Below are 18,684 nucleotides of genomic sequence, written 5' to 3' on the forward strand. Positions count from 1 at the left end.
GTTGTAACGTTAATTATTGATGACCCTGTACAAGTACAGTATGTGAAATTACCAGGAATAACCTAGATCAAGTCTTTGTCAGTCCGAAGAAAAACATTCAAAACCAACCAAGTTGTTAACTTGTTGTAATCACATGCTCCAATATTTTTTCTGATATTTTATACCTATATTATTGCAAATTATGATACTGCTTTTAAAATAGCCTATACATTTATATACTATGCATTGACAGAGCAACAAATTAGACTAATGAGAGTTTTTATGCTAATTTTTAGCCTCAGCTTAAACTCTATAATAGTGAAATTAAACTCAAAACAATGACATCTCATAAATTGCCACTCTATAATATAATAAAACTTGTGTTTTAGACAGCCTAGCATTCACATGCATCATACCAGTTCCAATGATTGAGTTTGATAGTTTTCCATTTACAAATGTGTGGTGTTGTCAAAATATATTAGTTGGGATTTTACTTCTTTTGTTTTACTACTGGTGGAAAAAGCCACTTAAAAGATTTCCGGATGGCCACAGAGGTATTCCAGTTGTTGGTTCTTTACCCTTTATTGGGAAGTACCCTCATGAAACCTTTGGAAAGTGGTCTGAAAAGTATGGACCAGTATTTTTTGCTAGATTTGGTGGTGACGATGTTGTCATAATTAACAGTTATGATACTCTAAAGCAGGTAAGAGTAGTGAAAAATGTATGTATCATAATAGATGTACAAAAGTACCAACTTAAACAATTGTAAATAGTCTCCAATATAGTAACTTGTCTTAATTTCCACAAATAAATTATTTATATATAAAAAATGTAAACCAAATTGAAAAGAACAAAAAAATGAAAATAAAATTTTGTTTTGTGACAGTTATCGGTACCGTACTAAATTAGCAACAAAATACTTTGTGGTGAAGTTAGTTATATTTAAAATAAAGGTGGTTTTGAATCAAAGATTGCAGTAACAATAATTTCAACAGGAAATACAAAACCAGATAGCTTTAAGAAGCCTTTTAACTTACATATAGGCTATATATATATACTGCATTTCACTTTAAACAAATTTGCAATAAAACTATGTGTAAAGAATTAAGAGTATTTAAAGATAAATATTATATATACATTTTTGTTGTAGCTGGGCTAGGGATGCACAATACAGAATATCGAATCTTAGAGATTCGAATCTCAATGTATTCGAATCGCATTTGCAGTTTCTTTTCGGATATCAGGATTCGAAAATAAATCTGTTAAATGAACAGTGTGCGACGTTAAACAAATGTAAAGTTGATATTTTTCGTCTTGCCAGCCGACTTTTTTCTTCATGGACTGTTTGCTCCTTTTTTCTTCTTTCATAGGGTTCACGCAGTTATCAGAACTGCAGACACGCAGTGCGTTCCCGTATGAGTGAATAATTCAGGCCTCAAAATTTACAGCGGACATGTCCGCCGTCACAGCATGTGATGTCCGCGGGAAGTACTGTCTAGATCGGTCAAATTTGTCTGCCGAGAAATAACTCAGTCCTGAACTAGCGATACAAATCATCACTGCATAACACGAACAACTGTTGCGAGAATATAATTTTCCGCGCATTTTAGTGCGCATCTAAAAAATGTGAATACTGTATCTATTAACTTCTATTCGAGGAGAAAAACTTTCGATTTTTACGTTGCTTCAACGATTGATGACATTGAATCAGCGTAACAAAGAGCATTGTGACGCAAGAAGCCACACGACCTCATTCGGTGGAAGTTAACCAGTTTTGCGGCGTATTTAGCAGCTATACGGCGCTTTGGCTCTTCAAGCGCACATCGTTGGTCTGATGAAAACCTTTCATAGTGACTTTGCTGAAATTTTACAACGCTTTCTAAACCGTAGCTATAGTTCTTAAATGGCGAAGAATTATCAAGATGAAGTAATTAAGCATGACGATTGACGCTAAAACTGGTGTGTCCGCCGTGAGACTTAATTTGTCCGCCGATATAGCTGCTCAGATCGGACACGTTTGTCCGCCGTCAACAAAAACGAATTTCGAGGCCTGATAATCTGTGTGTGCGGCCACGAATGATTCATTACAAGTGCTGTACAGAACTGCGAATTGATTCACACCATGCGGCATGCGCTTGAGATTCGTGAACTGGTGAGCAGTAGACTGTAGAGGATTAAAGGGATAGGCTACTAAAGGAAAAACCTGACTTGGCGATTGTACACGTTCTTTGTATTTAAAATGCTACCATAAAACGATTTTCAATAACTTTTTTTCCCATTGCGGTCTGATCAGCATTCCGCGTCTGCTTTTGTCAGAGCTTTCAAAACGGGAATGGGTGTGAGCAGCGAAGCGTGCGACTGTACAGTGCACAGTCTACGTCACTATAGACTAGCAATCAGCTGATCGAGCAATAGTTGTTACTGTGGGTGATTTAACTGTCGGCTATGTACCGTACGTAGTATGTACAATTGTACATCAAAACATCAGATTTCAACATCAAAACATCAGATTTCAACATCAAAACATCAGATGTGGTAATGTGGCTTTTGTTATTGCTGTCGATAGTGATGTATTCTCGAGCAGTGTTTCCACTTTTTGGTCATTTTGAAAAAATTAAAAATAAATGAAACATTGGACTTTGGGCTTTGCCAGTGCCATTGAAAACAAATTGTTTTCGGTAATTTTTTTTGAAATGTATTCTTAAATGTTCAGTTTACGCATTTTAATGCATGATTCCCGTTTAAAAAATTTTTGAAAAATTTGATAAAAATCATAGATTCACAGTAACACAAGCATCAATTAAATTATTGGTTCAATATTATTTGGAAAAAATTGCCGCATAATTTCAGAATAGATTCGAAATTAAGTATTCTAGAATAGCCAGGTATTCTGTATTGTGCATCCCTAAGCTGGGCATGGACTTACGCCACATGATTGAAAATTTAGGTTAAGTGGATCAGAAGGCAAGGAAGCTAATCTTTATGTTCATATTTAAGCACCCCTATAAGTGCCTTGCCAGAGGCATGACCACATGCTGTTGTGGTGTTGAACTAGTGTCTGTTCATCTATACTCTATAGTCCAGCCCACTATAGAACTAGCCCACTAATATGTCTATAGATGATGATTATGGAGTCATAGATTTACTTTTGAATTACAAATTACTTTCAGGCATTTGTTAACTCTTCCTCTGCTTTTTCTGGTCGTCCTTGGCTACATTTGTTTCATCGTCTTTCTCCCCATGGTGGAATTGCTTTGAAAGATTATTCTGAAGTTTATCGAAATCAAAAACAATTTGGCTTACAGGTTCTGAAAAGGTTTGATAATACTGTAACATGAATATATTTTTAATGAATTTGTTGGTTTCTGCGCCTGTGGTTTTTGCCTTTTTTTTATATTGTCAGACCTATTTTAATGCCCTTAAAGCGGTTGCAGACCCCTAAAAAAATCAAAGTGGCTATTTTACCAGCAAAAATTAATAGGATTTTTGTGATCTTTAGGTTAACAAAGTCGTTTTCCTCTCTTTCATTTGCAATCAATATTTTGTTCTAATCACAGCCAATCAGCCATGGTAAAACTATGTGCTAATAGGTCAGCCTACTGACTTAACGTTTTTGAATTAAGCATTGACCTGCTGTCTCAAAAAAATTAAGGTTCAACAATCAACATGCTTAACACTTATCTCTATAAAAAGATTGAATTATTTTACATAGAAATTGTTTACCGGTAGTTAGAAAACCGAATCTTTGGGTGATGCCTTTTCAAATTCAAACTGTGCAGTGTGCACCAGGGTGTCGCGACGCACAGTTTGAGAATCACTGTAGGCTAATACACAAACAAAGTATATTATATACAACCAATTTTTAAATGTTGCATTTTATCAATCATGCTGCAAATTTTGAAACTTTTACAGACTTCCTAACAATGCTTCGCTGACCCCTTGGAACCCCTGTTGAGAACCGTGGTTTTATGCTTTTACTGCATAAAACCTGCTGCATACTTATTCTAGTTTATACCGGCCTAATATTTTTATAGCTTATTGTGTTATTTTGATGAGCTATTGCAGCTAAATATAAAATATTAATCATTTGACCTTCGTCATGTATTGGAGAATAAAATCTGGTGCAGTTACTGATGACAATATCTGTAGTTTTATTTTCTGAAGCATGCGGTAGTTGCGAGGAAGTTAGTACTGATTGAAGCATTTTTTATGGTTCTAATGTTCTAAAATTGTAATGTATAGGTTTGGTATTGGTAAAGGGGGAATGCGACTTATTTGTGAAAAGGAAGTCAATCAATTTATCACTTTTCTTAAAACAAAACTCAATCGTCCAGTCAACCTCAAAGTAAGTGGTCCTGTTAGCTAAAAAGAACTAATTAAATTAAGTAGTGGTCTATGTTCTTATGTGTACCTAATGCTAATTTTAAAGACTTTGATCAATGTAGTGTCATTTTTGAAACATATCTCTAGTTTTCTGTTAATTCCCATGATTTGATAATAACTTAGTTTTGATTAGCCTATGCTGCTTAGCTCATTAAATCAGAAAAGACATTTAGTTTATTTTGAATCTTGTGTCTGTCTTTAGCAGTATTTTTTCACCAGCTAACTGGACTAGTTTGTTCAATATTATTGGACTAAGTAAAGGATATCTACAATTCTACATACTACAATTATGTCAAAACTTGGTTAAGTATTACCAAGAAACCTGTTGAGAGAGCTCATTTCTGTTAATAATTTTGGCCTTTTATTGCCTCACAGATGGATTTCTATAACGTGGTAGCAAACACTGTTTCTGGCCTTGTGATTGGGAAACATTTTAAGTATGAAGGAGACGTCATGTTTGATCGCCTGTTCTCAGAGATTCGAGAAATGTATGTATAGTTGGTTACTGTGTAAACCGTACAATGCGTAGTTACATACATGTAATAGATTCTTCTCAAGTTCTCATATGTCATTTGTTTTATTAAATCTGTTTGATTTAGTATAATTAAATATTCAGTAACTAACTTATGATCTACTGTATATAAATTAATTATAGTCAATATTTTCACAATTATAGTCAAGATTAGAGATGTACCGATATATCGGTATCGGTGATATCGGCCATTTTTTGAGTATCGGTATCGGCATCGGTATCGGCAAATTTTGGCCGATACTGTGGCCGATACTAAACATGCAAAAAAGGGCGTTTGCTGCGGATTTTCTACAGAAGCAAAGATATAGATTTTTTGAAGTATCAAACGTCACATTGATGTAGAAAAATAACAACTTGTTCAAATTTTGATATCTCACACTCCCATGACTTCTCATGCGCGCACGTATTGGCATTGTTTGCTTACAGTGATTCTTTCACTCAAACAAAACGTTTTGTTTCAGCAGTGTTGCGTTGTTTGATTTTTAAGTGGTGAAGGAGACTCAATTTCTCCAATATTTATCATTAGTGTTTATTTTTGGCAGTGACTATTTGACCGGCGCCGGTCTTTGAATCTGAAACACTATTTGACCGGTCATGACGTCACTATATAGGCTTTTTTTTCTCTTTCAAAGCAAAAGACGAGAAGAGTGCCTATATAAGTTCTAAATTCAACACCTATGTTCAACTGATTCTATGGCGCATAGGATCCGTATCGGGCTGGTGCTCCAGAGGGAATGAGTTCGATACTACGCTGAAGCATTTTTTTTTTAATTTTTAACTAAATTTTTACCCAAAGTGACTCAATCATTAGGCTTCTGCATTTTTGTGGTCAATTTTTAATTTGAGTAGCTTACAACCCAATTTTTTATGTCTTTTCAAATATGAGTAATAAAGTTAGAGTTTTTTTAATTTTCTATAATTTAAGAATTTCTCTGGATAATTTTCCGTTTGTCATAAGAAGATGTGACCGTGTTTGCCGAACGACGCAAAAATGTAATGCGTCGTTCAGCAAGCACGGTCACATCCTCTTATGACGAACGGAAAATAACCCAGAGAAATTCTCAAATTCCAGAAAATTAAAAACTCTAACTTTATTACTCAAAGTTGAAAAGACATAAAAAATTGGGCTGTAGGCTACTCAAATTAAAAATTAACCACAAAAATGCAGCAGCCTAACAATTGAGTCAACTCCGGTCAAAATTTAGTTAAAAATTAAAAATAAAAGAACGCTTCAGCGTAGTATCGAACTTATTCCCTCTGGAGCACCAGCCGGAGACTTATCCTACGCGCCACCGAATCAGTTGAACATAACTGCCGAATTTAGAACTTATATAGGCACTCTTCTCGTCTTGCTTTGAAAGAGAAAAAGAAAAAATGCCTATGTAGACAGTGACGTCATGACCGGTCAAATAGTGTTTCAGATTCAAAGACCGGCGCCGGTCAAATAGCTACTGCCTTTATTTTTTACTCTCAGCAGAGGATAAACCCAGGCCAAGACTACCCAGGTAGCAAAAATGTATAATTTTGCATCGTTTTTACGTTGCTAAACGTTTAAAAAACCCATGTAACTTGGTTGTTTTTAGTAAGCTGGTTCTATCAGTTTATGATTTAATTTCCACCTTTCGTTGTAATAAACTCACCAAGCTTAAACAATGTCATGGCAGAGCAAGTAGGCTCAAAATGAAAGCAATGGGACTACGAATCCTCACTAAACTAATCAATAAATGGTCTTGTTGCGCCTAAGATGAGAAGTTGAGAACCTCATTGTGAAGAAAGGAGCGTTCTTCCCGCCATCAGCACAAGGCTGAGCACTCACTAGTACACCGAGCAGTTGCGATTCGCTAACCATAACGGTGTAGCTTCCACGCTAGCCATTTAGACCATCCAATCAACTACTGTATATGTTTCTCGGCTGCCGTTTTGTAGCAAGAATTGACATCGACAAGAATTGAAATGGCTAGTGTGGAAGCTACACCATTGTGGTTAACTAGCGAATCGCAACTACTCGCTGTACTAGTGAGTGCTCAGCCTTGTGCTGATGGCGGGAAGAACCGGAGAATGGCCCGTTTTGGTGAGTCCGATTCGGTGAGTCCGATCCCTCAACGGGGGATTTTTTCAATTTTTTTTTAAATTATCGGGTACCGTAGCCTAACTATCATTGCCGTTTTAGGGTTCGGGGTTAGGATTAGGGGTTAGAGGTTAGGAACTCACCGAATCGGACTCACCGAATAGTAGCAGACCCGGGAAGAACGCTCCTTTCTTCACAATGAGGTTCTCATCTTAGGCGCAACAAGACCATTTATTGATTAGTTTAGTGAGGATTCGTAGTCCCATTGTTTAAGCTTGATGAGTTTATTACAACAAATAGTGGAAATTAAATCACAAACTGATAAAACCAGCTTACTAAAATCAGCCAAGTTACACGGGTTTTTTAAACGTTTAGCAACGTAAAAACGAAGCAAAGTTATACATTTTTGCTAAAGCTTTTCAACCAAACAACAAGCGCCCTTGCTCCTTAGGTTGCACATTACTTGTCGAATAGTTTTTGTAAGTGTACGCAAATCACTTGGTTTACATTTTACATCTTATTATCAATTATGATAGCTTATTTGGAGAGTTTGCCCAAACACTTTATTAATTTTTCAGAAACCCAAATTATGATGTAATGTTTCTACCCTTATACCCCAGTCCTCAATTACGGTGGACTTTCATTACTAAAACCTTGATATAATTCTTTGCAAATACCAAAATTGCTTCTTTTTGTAACACCAAAGTATCGGCCAAAATATCGGTATCAGTATCGGTATCGGCCTAAAAAAGTGATATCGGTATCGGGATCGGTATCGGCCAAAATATTGGTATCGGTACATCTCTAGTCAAGATGGTGTTTCAGCAACAACCAATTTTCCCAAAGCTTTGGTTGAGAGGTAAGCAGGAATATCACCTTCTCGGAAAAGATTTACAGAAATATGTTGTGTTGTGGCAGATTTGGTAACAACAACACGAAAGACGCCGTTATGTTGACCACGCTTAGTTTGTTTGAAGTGCTCCGTTACTTTCCTCCTTTTCGGAAACTTGATAAACGGGCTATGCAAAACCAAATCAACGTTCAAGGTTGGGTGAAAACTGAATTTATTGTTTTAAAGTATTCTTCGTACCTGCTCTAATAACTAGTTTTGCTGAATAACTTTTCACATTATGAGATGTGTACTTGACATATTATGCGTGCTTTGTTATTCACACGCACTGAAGCTATTTATTCTTGGTGTGCAATCTTACTTGTTGAGCGTTGTTCATACCCATCTCCTAATCAGTGTAAATGGTAGACTCGCGGTCCCCGAACTTAAACAAAAAAGAAGCGTGAAGTAGTAATGTTTTAACTCAGAGGTCATAGTTTCATTTACAAGCAACTCAGTTTCTTTTAAAACAAATGGGGCTTACGGGGTACGGGCTCTTGAATTATAGACGTAGCTTTAAGTAAAATGATGGTTATGTATGTGCCATGGTAAAGGTCTGCTCCTTTTGCATTAAGAAATAGAACTGTATCCACTCTCCACAAGACTGAGCTCAGTGAGCTGTGGCATACTGTATAAGCTATCGTCTTTGGATAATTATTTATCTGACATTTTTCTCACCTGCAACACTGCAGCCCTGGTTATGTCAACTGCTCATCAATTTCCAGAATTGCTTGGTGAGATCGTAGAGGAACACAAGAACAGTTTCGATCCTACCAACATCCGGGACTTTGTAGACTCTTTCATTTACGAACAGAAAAACTCTGATCGCAGAGAAGACTTCACAGTAAGAAACACTGAAAAATTGATTTTGCTTAATAATTTTATTACAGCAGACTTCACTTAATCATTGAGTAACAAATCCAACTGCGTGTTTAATGCAATTCGATAAGTTAAGTCATATTTGCTCTACTGTATACTATAGGTTATATTACTTTTGTGTTCCTTGTTTGTGTTTGCACTGCTTATAAGACACAAATTAAGACGTACCGTACAATGTAAATTAAACCGGCACTATTTCGAGCGTTATGAAGAAGTTCTCATCACTCAGCTATATCGTCGACCGTGTAGCGTTGGTTGTGGTGAACTGATGGGGAATGGCTGAGCAGTCGATGTATCTTCAGTTGCGATGTCAGGCCTAAACATTGATTGCCTTGTAGGATGAACAGTTAAAGTTCTACATCCGGGATTTATTCGTGGCTGGCACAGAGACGACAAGTACAACCCTGTCTTGGCTCGTCCTCGCTCTTTTGCATCACCCGGAATACGCTGCATCATTGGAGGAGGAAGTTGATGTCCACATGGGTGAATTTGTAGTATATTTGACAGAATTGGATTGCTCATCCTTTACAGCAGGGGTCGGCAACCCCTGGCACGCGTGCCACTTGTGGCATGTGAGATGATTTTTTATGGCACGCCAAATGATTTTACGCGTACGTTATAGCACCTTAAGAAAGTGCAACCATTGCATCACTAACATTATAGTCTGGGAGCCTACGACAGAAGATTTCACCCCATAAGGTACAAAAGGTTTGACCCCTTGAAGTTACTGGGGTCAACCATGTCACTCACAAAAAGTATGGAAGATTGACCGCGCCGGGTGGATCTGGTCCCTAGAGCCCCCTAAAAAGCCCAAAAAGGGGGTTAATTTCACCCCATAAGGTACATGGACCAAACTTGGTGAAAACGAAGTTCTATGTCAGGACATCACAAAAATATCAAATCTAACAATATTTTCGAGTGGAAAGGTGATGTAAGACCCTCCCGAAAGTGACCCCCCGGGGGGTTAATTTCACCCCATAAGGTACATGGACCAAACTTGGTCAAAACGAAGTCTTATGTCAGGACATCACAAAAATATCAAATCTAACAATATTTTCGGGTGGAAAGGTGATGTAAGATGCCTTCAAAGTGACTTCCCTTAATGTGACCCCCTCGGAAGGTTTATTTCACCCCATAAAGTACATGGACCAAACTTGGTCAAAATGAAGTCTTATGTCAGGACATCACAAAAATATCAAATTTAACAATATTTTCGGGTGGAAAGGTGATGTAAGATGACTTCAAAGTGACTTCCCTTAATGTGACCCCCTCGGAAGGTGTATTTCACCCCATAAAGTACATGGACCAAACTTGGTCAAAACGAAGTCTTATGTCAGGACATCACAAAAATATCAAATCTAACAATAGTTTTGGGAGGAAAGGTGATGTAAGACTCCCTTAAAGTGACCCCCCAGGGGATTAATTGCACCCCATTAGGTAGGCTACATGGACTAAAGTAGGTTAAATCGAAGTCTTACTTCACGGCATAACAAAAATATCAAATCTAACAATATTTTCGGGTGGAAAGGTGATGTAAGATGTCATCAAAGTAACCCTAAGAGGGTTTATTTCACCATAGAGTACATGGACCAAACGTGGTCAAAACGAAGTCTTATAGGACATCGCAAAATATCAAATCTAACAATACTCTCAGTTGGGAAGATGATAAAAGACCTACCCAAAAGTGAATCTCCTCCTATAATTCAATTTACTTCATTCCTTACTCGAACCAACCTTGGTGTAACGGAAGTGCTATGCCAGGACAGTACCAATGGATTAAATCTAAAAATATTTTTATTTAGGTTTTGGTGAAATACATTTACAAGCTGTCCCATGATGCATGAAATGGAACTATAGCCTATTTTACAAAAAGTTTTTGTATAAATCATGTTCAGTCAATCGAAAAAAAGCAACAGGACATGACAATACATGGCTTTGTAACACCAAAAACAGAAAGTACATGAGAAGCATATAGGCTACAGTAGCCAGAAAATTGATCGAAGATCTTGATACGATCACTAAATGTTGAATTAATCGAACAACTGACTATCCAAATCAAAACGTTTCGAAGTGAATCATTTGGAACGTTAATTCAGGCAGTAATGAACATTTTCCAGCTGCTACAATAAATAACCCAATAAACCCAATGTAGTAATTTTTTGTTTAATGCCATTTGCTTCATGTCTCTAATCAGTTATTGTAACTGTTCATTCATAAACAGAGATTGTTTGTGTAAACGTAAACGGTCGTTTCTTTATTCTTCATTGTCACTGCTGTCGCTTTCACTTTCTTCGTCTTATTCTTCGTCTTATTTGGATAGTCAGTTGTTCAATTAAGTCAACATTTAGTGGTCGTATCAAGACCTTGGATCAATTTTCTGGCTACTGTAGCCACGGGCGCCGATCCCTATAGGACAGTGGGGACATGTCCCCACCATCTTTTTACATGTCCCCATCATCTTTTTACATTATTTTTGTAACGTAAAAGGGAAAATATTACCCGAATGTCACAATTTTACCAGTCAAACGTTTAAAATATATTGAAAGGGGGGACAATATTTTTGTTTTATGCGAGGAAGCCCCAACCGTAGTAGAAATGTTTTATTAGGCAGAGAAACCCTGGTGTAACTCGCAAATTGTATTTAATTTGGTTACGCCAGGGCCACACAGTGCAGAGTTTTAGAATTACTTTGAAAGAGTCGTACAAGCATGTAGTGCAGTAAGTGTAGCTTGTGTTACTTTTGTATAAGAAAAAAGCTATTTTTTCAGTTATTATTACATTGAGGTGAAGAGCTGTTGAAATGTCTTTACCGGTTTGGCAAAAAATTGTATATAGGAAAATCAGCAGTTGGAAGGCTGGCAGGCAGCTTTTTTTCAATTGAAAAAACTCTTACCCTACCCAATTTTTAAAAGACTTGTCACGTTCCAAATCGTCTTCAGTATGGACATGGCCATGGTCAACCTCCTAAACTTCAAGATCGATCGGTCAGAGTATTTTGCAGTCATTGACAGCTCGCAGCAAAATCTTACTGACTATTTCAAGTCGACCGATCTTGAGCACTACAAAATTCTACAAGAATCACTCTTTAGTGGAAAGCTACAATCACATTTGGTAGACGATTATCTTCAGTTCTTTGACACAGAGTCCCTTGCACAAGATTTTCGAATGATATTCAAGAAGATACCATCCGCTGTTTGGCAAATGTTTCTACAAGTGGAACTTTTGCTCATATCACCAGCCCGCTCGTGTTCAGCTGAACGCTCATTTTCAACTTTGCGACGTATCAAAACTTTGTTACGATCTACCATGACACAGAAACGGCCAAATCATGCAATGGTCTGCTATGTGCACAATAAAGTTTTGAATTCGATCAACCTTCATTACAAGCCAAGGATCAACCAAGGACTTCGTTTTTAATTCGCCGGAGACTCGTTGGCGAGTTGCAGTGTTTGGACTTCTGCTGTCCAATGCTGACACTGACAATTAAAATACATCGCATTAGACTTGTAGCCTATATCTACTGTAGGCCTATTTGTTTGTTTGTTGAACAGACCCCAATCTTTCAGCTCGCTTCGCTCGTCTGCCCTTTCTTTCCTAGTAAATGTCCCCACCAATCTTAGAGAGCGATCGGCGCCCATGACTGTAGCCTATATGCTTCTTATGTACTTTCTGTTTTTGGTGTTACAAAGCCATGTATTGTCATGTCCTGTTGCCTTTTTTCGATTGACTGAGTATGATTTATACAAAAACTTTTTGTAAAGTAGGCTATAGTTCCATTTCATGCATCATGGGACAGCTTGTGAATGTATTTCACCAAAACCTATATAAAAATATTTTTAGATTTCATCCATTGGTACTGTCCTGGCATAGCACTTCCGTTACACCAAGGTTGGTTCGAGTAAGGAATGAAGTAAATTAAACTGTAGGAGGAGATTCACTTTTGGGTAGGTCTTTTATCATCTTCCCAACTGAGAGTATTGTTAGATTTGATATTTTGCGATGTCCTATAAGACTTCGTTTTGACCACGTTTGGTCCATGTACTCTATGGTGAAATAAACCCTCTTAGGGTTACTTTGATGACATCTTACATCACCTTTCCACCCGAAAATATTGTTAGATTTGTTATTTTTGTTATGCCGTGAAGTAAGACTTCGATTTAACCTACTTTAGTCCATGTAGCTTACCTTATGGTGTGCAATTAACCCCCTGGGGGGTCACTTTAAGGGGGTCTTACATCACCTTTCCTCCCAAAACTATTGTTAGATTTGATATTTTTGTGATGTCCTGACATAAGACTTCGTTTTAACCAAGTTTGGTCCATGTACTCTATGGGGTGAAATACACCTTCCGAGAGGGTCACATTATGGGAAGTCACTTTGAAGTCATCTTACATCACCTTTCCACCCGAAAATATTGTTAGATTTGATATTTTTGTGATGTCCAGACATAAGATTTCATTTTGACCAAGTTTGGTCCATGTACTTTATGGGGTGAAATAAACCTTCCGAGGGGGTCACATTAAGGGAAGTCACTTTGAAGTCATCTTACATCACCTTTCCACCCGAAAATATTGTTAGATTTGATATTTTTGTGATGTCCAGACATAAGACTTCATTTTGACCAAGTTTGGTTCATGTACTTTATGGGGTGAAATAAACCTTCCGAGGGGGTCACATTAAGGGAAGTCACTTTGAAGGCATCTTACATCACCTTTCCACCCGAAAATATTGTTAGATTTGATATTTTTGTGATGTCCTGACATAAGACTTCGTTTTGACCAAGTTTGGTCCATGTACCTTATGGGGTGAAATTAACCCCCCGGGGGGTCACTTTCGGGGGGGTCTTACATCACCTTTCCACTCGAAAATATTGTTAGATTTGATATTTTTGTGATGTCCTGACATAAAACTTCGTATTCACCAAGTTTGGTGCATGTACCTTATGGGGTGAAATTAACCCCCTTTTTGGGCTTTTTAGGGGGCTCTAGGGTCCAGATCCACCCGGTGCGGTCAATCTTCCATACTTTTTGTGAGTGACATGGTTGACCCCAGTAACTTCAAGGGGTCAAACCTTTTGTACCTTATGGGGTGAAATCTTCTGTCGTAGGCTCTCGGTCTATTATTATTACATCACTAACACTAGAGTTAACTGAATGGTTGCACACATTTCCAGTTCGATCTGCAGCAGTGGTGCCACCCTATAGGTGCCAGTCCAGTAAGGTTCTCTTGAGGTTTGTTGAATGTCTAGTCGAGATAAGGGTCTTTTTGGCAGGGTAAGCAAAGTCTACCCTGAACTGGAGGATAAAAAGTGGCTTGTAAAACTAATGTTTCTTGCAGATGTCACCACCCACCTTAACGAACTTAATCTTCGTCTGCAAGGTTCACAACAAACGGTAATGGATCTTTTTGAGGCATGGAAAGGTTTTGTAGCTAAATTGGATATCTACACAAGGGACATCCAAACTGCAACTTTTCGCTACTTTAAATACCTGAAGGTTTTCTCATTGGATCATCAAGTCAACCTAGTTGAAATTGATGTGTACATGAGGGATCTAACGTCTCAATTTTGCAATAGATTTCAAGATTTTCAACATTTTGGTTCAGTATTTTCATTTCTCATCAAGCCCGAGAGCAGCGAAGACTTGAACTTATCTGCATTTGAATGGTTAGACATCGAAGACTTCCAGATGCACCTGATCGATTTCAAAGCATCCTTATTGTGGACATCAAAATTCGTCGAATTGCGGAAATCGCTGGAAACGATTGAAAACAAACAAACAAGCATTTTGACGTGCTGGGAATCTTTGCCGGAGAAATTTAGCTGTCTCAAGAAGATGTCAATAGCTTTGCTATCTGCATTTGGCTCCACTTATTTGTGTGAACAAATATTTTTGCACATGAATTTTATTCTCAGTCCACATCGCAGCCGACTTACGGAAGATCATTCGGAAGCATGTGTTATACTTAAAGTGTCCAAATATAATCCTAATACTACAGAGCTATAAGCAAGAAAAAGCAAGGACAAGGATCTCATTAAAAAGTGACTCTTATGACTGCATTCGATGTTTTCCAATAAAGTTAATAAAACAAAATTGTTTCTTGTCTGTTAACTCAATCAACTTTACTGTTTAATTTTAACATCAGATGGTTGCCAACACAAAATCAAACATACAAAAATGTTTGGCACGCGAGTTGTTGATATTTTGATATTATTCATAAACTGGCACACTGCATACGAAAGGTTGCCGACCCCTGCTTTACAGTCTCTGGTCGAATCACTCGATTTTTGAAACGCTTTTTTATAGTATATTTGGCTGAGAAGTGTTCAGATAACTAGTGTTTTGCAAAATTACTTGGCAAATATATAGAATAACATATCTTCCAAATTTTTGACCTAACGCTAACTATGTTTTGCCTTTTATTAAGTGTCAAAATAAGATTGTGGCTGGCGAAATTCGTATTCACAAACCATATCGGTAAATTTCTCAAGCTAATTTATACTTATCCGCCTAGTTTACCTTACAATACAATGATTTATTTTTCTACATTTCAGTCTTGTGTCGAGATCATGCTGTTTGATTACTAATATTAAAAAAGGTTGTTTGTCATCCCTGTCAACAAACCAATCCCTTTTGTACGTTGACTCAACATCTGTACGCGTCTGAATCACTATAAAAAATAATGATAATGGCTATGATAATTTAAGCAAGATAATAAACCAATCGTTTGCCCCCAGGAAAGAGCGACTCCCCACCCCCCATGATGCAAGATATGCCCCTGACTTGTGCCATCATTCAAGAAGTGTTCAGGTATTGCCCACCGGTTCCACTCGGAGTCCAGCACAAAACAACACACTCTGCTAATTTGGAAGGATACGTGATCCCTGCCAACACCAAGGTATGATCATGTTACTCAGCAGTTAAAAAAAATGATAGTGTTTTCACGGTACCCGGTCATTTGGTCGACAGGACGTTTGGTCGACAGGACGTTAGGTCGACAGAACGATTCATTTCAGGGTTAGGGTTAACCCTAAACTAACTAGTTAACTAACCTTAACCCTAACCTAACTCTAACCCTAAAATGAATCCTTCTGTCGACCTAACGTCCTGTCGACCAAATGTCTTGTCGACCAAACGTCTTGTCGTCCAAATGTCTGTCGACCGTACACCGTTTTCACAAGGGTTGAAATTAAGAACGTTCACATTTGACTGTTTTTTTGGTTATTTTTTTAGTCAAACGTTTACTAAGCGATACCACACAGCAATATATGATTGAGGGATTAACTTTAGGGTTAGGGTAGTTGTCTTCTGGTCTCAGTGTATACTGTTTGTATTCTAATACCATAACTGTGATACATTCTGTGCAGTGGCACAAACAAAAACTTTTGCCAAGAGGAAGACAGAATTGAAAGCTCTATTATATTCCAATTATTCCACTTATTATATTCCTCTATTATATTTAATTACTTTTGTGCTAATGTATTTTTGCCGCAAAATATAAGTGGCCCGGACGTCTCCTTCGGATAGTAGCCAGGAGAAACAGTTTTGTTTTCAGAACAACATTTTGACTTCTCTGTCAGTTACCGCCTTGATCGTTAAGTGTTGCGAATATGTTATCAGTAGGTTACATGCACAAAAAGCACGTAACTTATTCAACAACATTTACGAATGAAGGTTTGAAGGAAGGGTCAATTTTCTTCTACTTTCCACAGGTTGTTTCCAATTTGTGGGCCGTACACAACGACCCAAATGTTTGGCCCAATCCAGGAATATTTGACCCATTTCGACACATTCGAGATGGGAAGTTTGTTCGTTCAAACAAAATTATTCCCTTCGGCATCGGACCAAGATTTTGCCTTGGAGAAAGTTTAGCTAAAGTGGAGGTCTTTGTGCTCTTTACAAAGTTGCTCCAAACGTTTCGCTTCGAGAAGGCTTCTGGAAGCATTCCTGCTTTGGGTAGGGGGGTCAACTTTGCCGTACATTGCCCACACGAGTTTGAGGTGATCCTCAGGGAACGATGAAAAATTTGTTTCAACGTGTATTTTATTGTAATGGAAAATTTCGGCGTAATTGTTCAAGACATTTTTTTGTAACTTTTACAGTTTTATAGATAGAAAAATACACTTCATATTTCTGTAGCTTCGTTTTTTATAAAGGCATGATGCTTTTCTTGTTACTTTGTTCAGATCATGAAAGCCTTGAAAGATTGTGTAAAGCTTAATATTCTTTTTCAGTTATTATTTGTCATTGACTTGTTTGTTGAACTAGTTGGGTTACTCAGTAATACTACTAACTCGCATTGACCCATCATCAACAAAAGATACTTTTTATTGAAAATTTTGCGCTCGCTTTTTTAGATAGTGGAGAAACGTTTTTACCGTCATGTTAGCAAACGTTACACATTGCCATTGGGTGTATACTATAGCCTATTTTGTGTATGCTCAGTATAGCTTATATCGTACAATTTAACATGCAATCATATTATGCAATTATTTACCTAAACAAGTATTCAAAATCATTTACCCACCTGTATTTTTACTCCCTCGAAGATGCCTAACTTGCACTTAACACCCCTATACAGTTTGCACTCACTTTTCAATACTTTTTTTTTCTTATGCCCTTTTCTGCTTAACGTTTGAATATATAAATTTCGCTTAATGAGTTATGCTTCTGCTTGATTTTAATTGTTACGGATTGACACAACAGGCGTGTTGGGCCTTGTAAACTTTTCAACTGTTGATAGGTTTACAGCAACAAAAAGATCTAGGACCACTGACTAAGATTAGGCTATAGTTTTATGTTCTACGTTATTCCATAACAACAAAACTGTTTCTTTCCAAGAATTATTTTAATTTCAGTAATGACTTGTTGGAGTCTCATATTTTCAATCAGCTGTGGTCTGTGACTGAAAGGTTGTGTTAGAGTTTGATTTGTAACGAAATAATAATGTGCTATTTTGCATAATGATAACAATCGTCTTTCCGGACTTAGGTTATCGAAAAATGTTTAAGTCCAATGCTCTGTTGCAGCCTACAACATTGTTGGAAGGTGATTTTAAAATGTCACCAAATCGTTGAAAAAATATTTGACATAGTGTGCTTTCAATACGAATTTTCTAACCTAAACTTGCCAATATAGCCTCTCGCGCGATTATTCGACTTGTTTCTCTGAATAATGAATGTGTCAGCCGTCAGCCACACCGAGATTGACAGAGTGAAGTTTCCGATTGTGTTAAAGTGTTGGAGAATTATTCCATTGACTGGGTGCTGCTGAATGAAGAGCAGTCCTTGAATGCCTTGCGCAATGGGGTGGCTCGTTTTTGAACTTTTTTTTTAAATTCTTTTGGGGTAGTGGGGAAATGGTGCCAATGAGTGAGAAAACACTCATGACAAAATTTGAGATTCCTAACAAATTGTCTTCAGCCTCCTCATGGGGCTAAAAAATCGAAAAATTGGGTCAAAAACGCAATTTTTTCCAAAGATATTTTTAGTTTGGCTAGATAGCCTACAATATTTATTTTATTTATTTATTTGGTTCAGATCAGAAGATAGAGGTCCATAGAAACACGCCAGCACACACATATAAATAAAATAATTGAAAATCAAACAACAAACATTGTACGATTATAATGTTGTAAATACATTGAACGAGCGAAACACTCAGAGGTCATTAACGCTTTGATATAGGAGTTAGAAGAGCTGCAACACCGATTTACAAAGCTAGCAATGCTCTTCCGTAGCAGGGCATAAAAAGTGTTCACGTTGTGGTTTACATGGATGTGACTAATGCTGCAAATTTTAGGCAATTTGAACAGAATTCTGAACGAGTTGTTATATGCAACTTTCAGACGATTAATAGCTGATATTGAATAATTACACCAAAGAGAAGCATAAAATGCAGAACAGTAGGTGCGAAAAAGCACATTTTCTACAAGAACACTACATTTTGTTTCTCG

General features: G+C 37.3%; 1 protein-coding gene across 1 annotated transcript; it reads left to right on the forward strand.

Annotated features, from left to right (window-relative positions):
- The first annotated feature begins 372 nt into the window (after window positions 1–372).
- Window positions 373–17,870, forward strand: LOC145764908 (vitamin D 25-hydroxylase-like). The gene is made up of 9 exons (XM_082576605.1): window positions 373–682; window positions 3,150–3,295; window positions 4,222–4,324; window positions 4,738–4,850; window positions 7,881–8,008; window positions 8,577–8,695; window positions 9,069–9,213; window positions 15,467–15,627; window positions 16,442–17,870. Exons 1-9 carry the CDS (start codon window positions 404–406, stop codon window positions 16,748–16,750), a joined length of 1,503 nt encoding a protein of 500 aa, XP_082432731.1. The 5' UTR covers window positions 373–403; the 3' UTR covers window positions 16,751–17,870.
- The last annotated feature ends 814 nt before the right edge of the window (window positions 17,871–18,684 follow it).

Source organism: Aplidium turbinatum, chromosome 2 (genome assembly GCF_918807975.1).
Source record: "Aplidium turbinatum chromosome 2, kaAplTurb1.1, whole genome shotgun sequence".
NCBI lineage: Eukaryota > Metazoa > Chordata > Ascidiacea > Aplousobranchia > Polyclinidae > Aplidium > Aplidium turbinatum.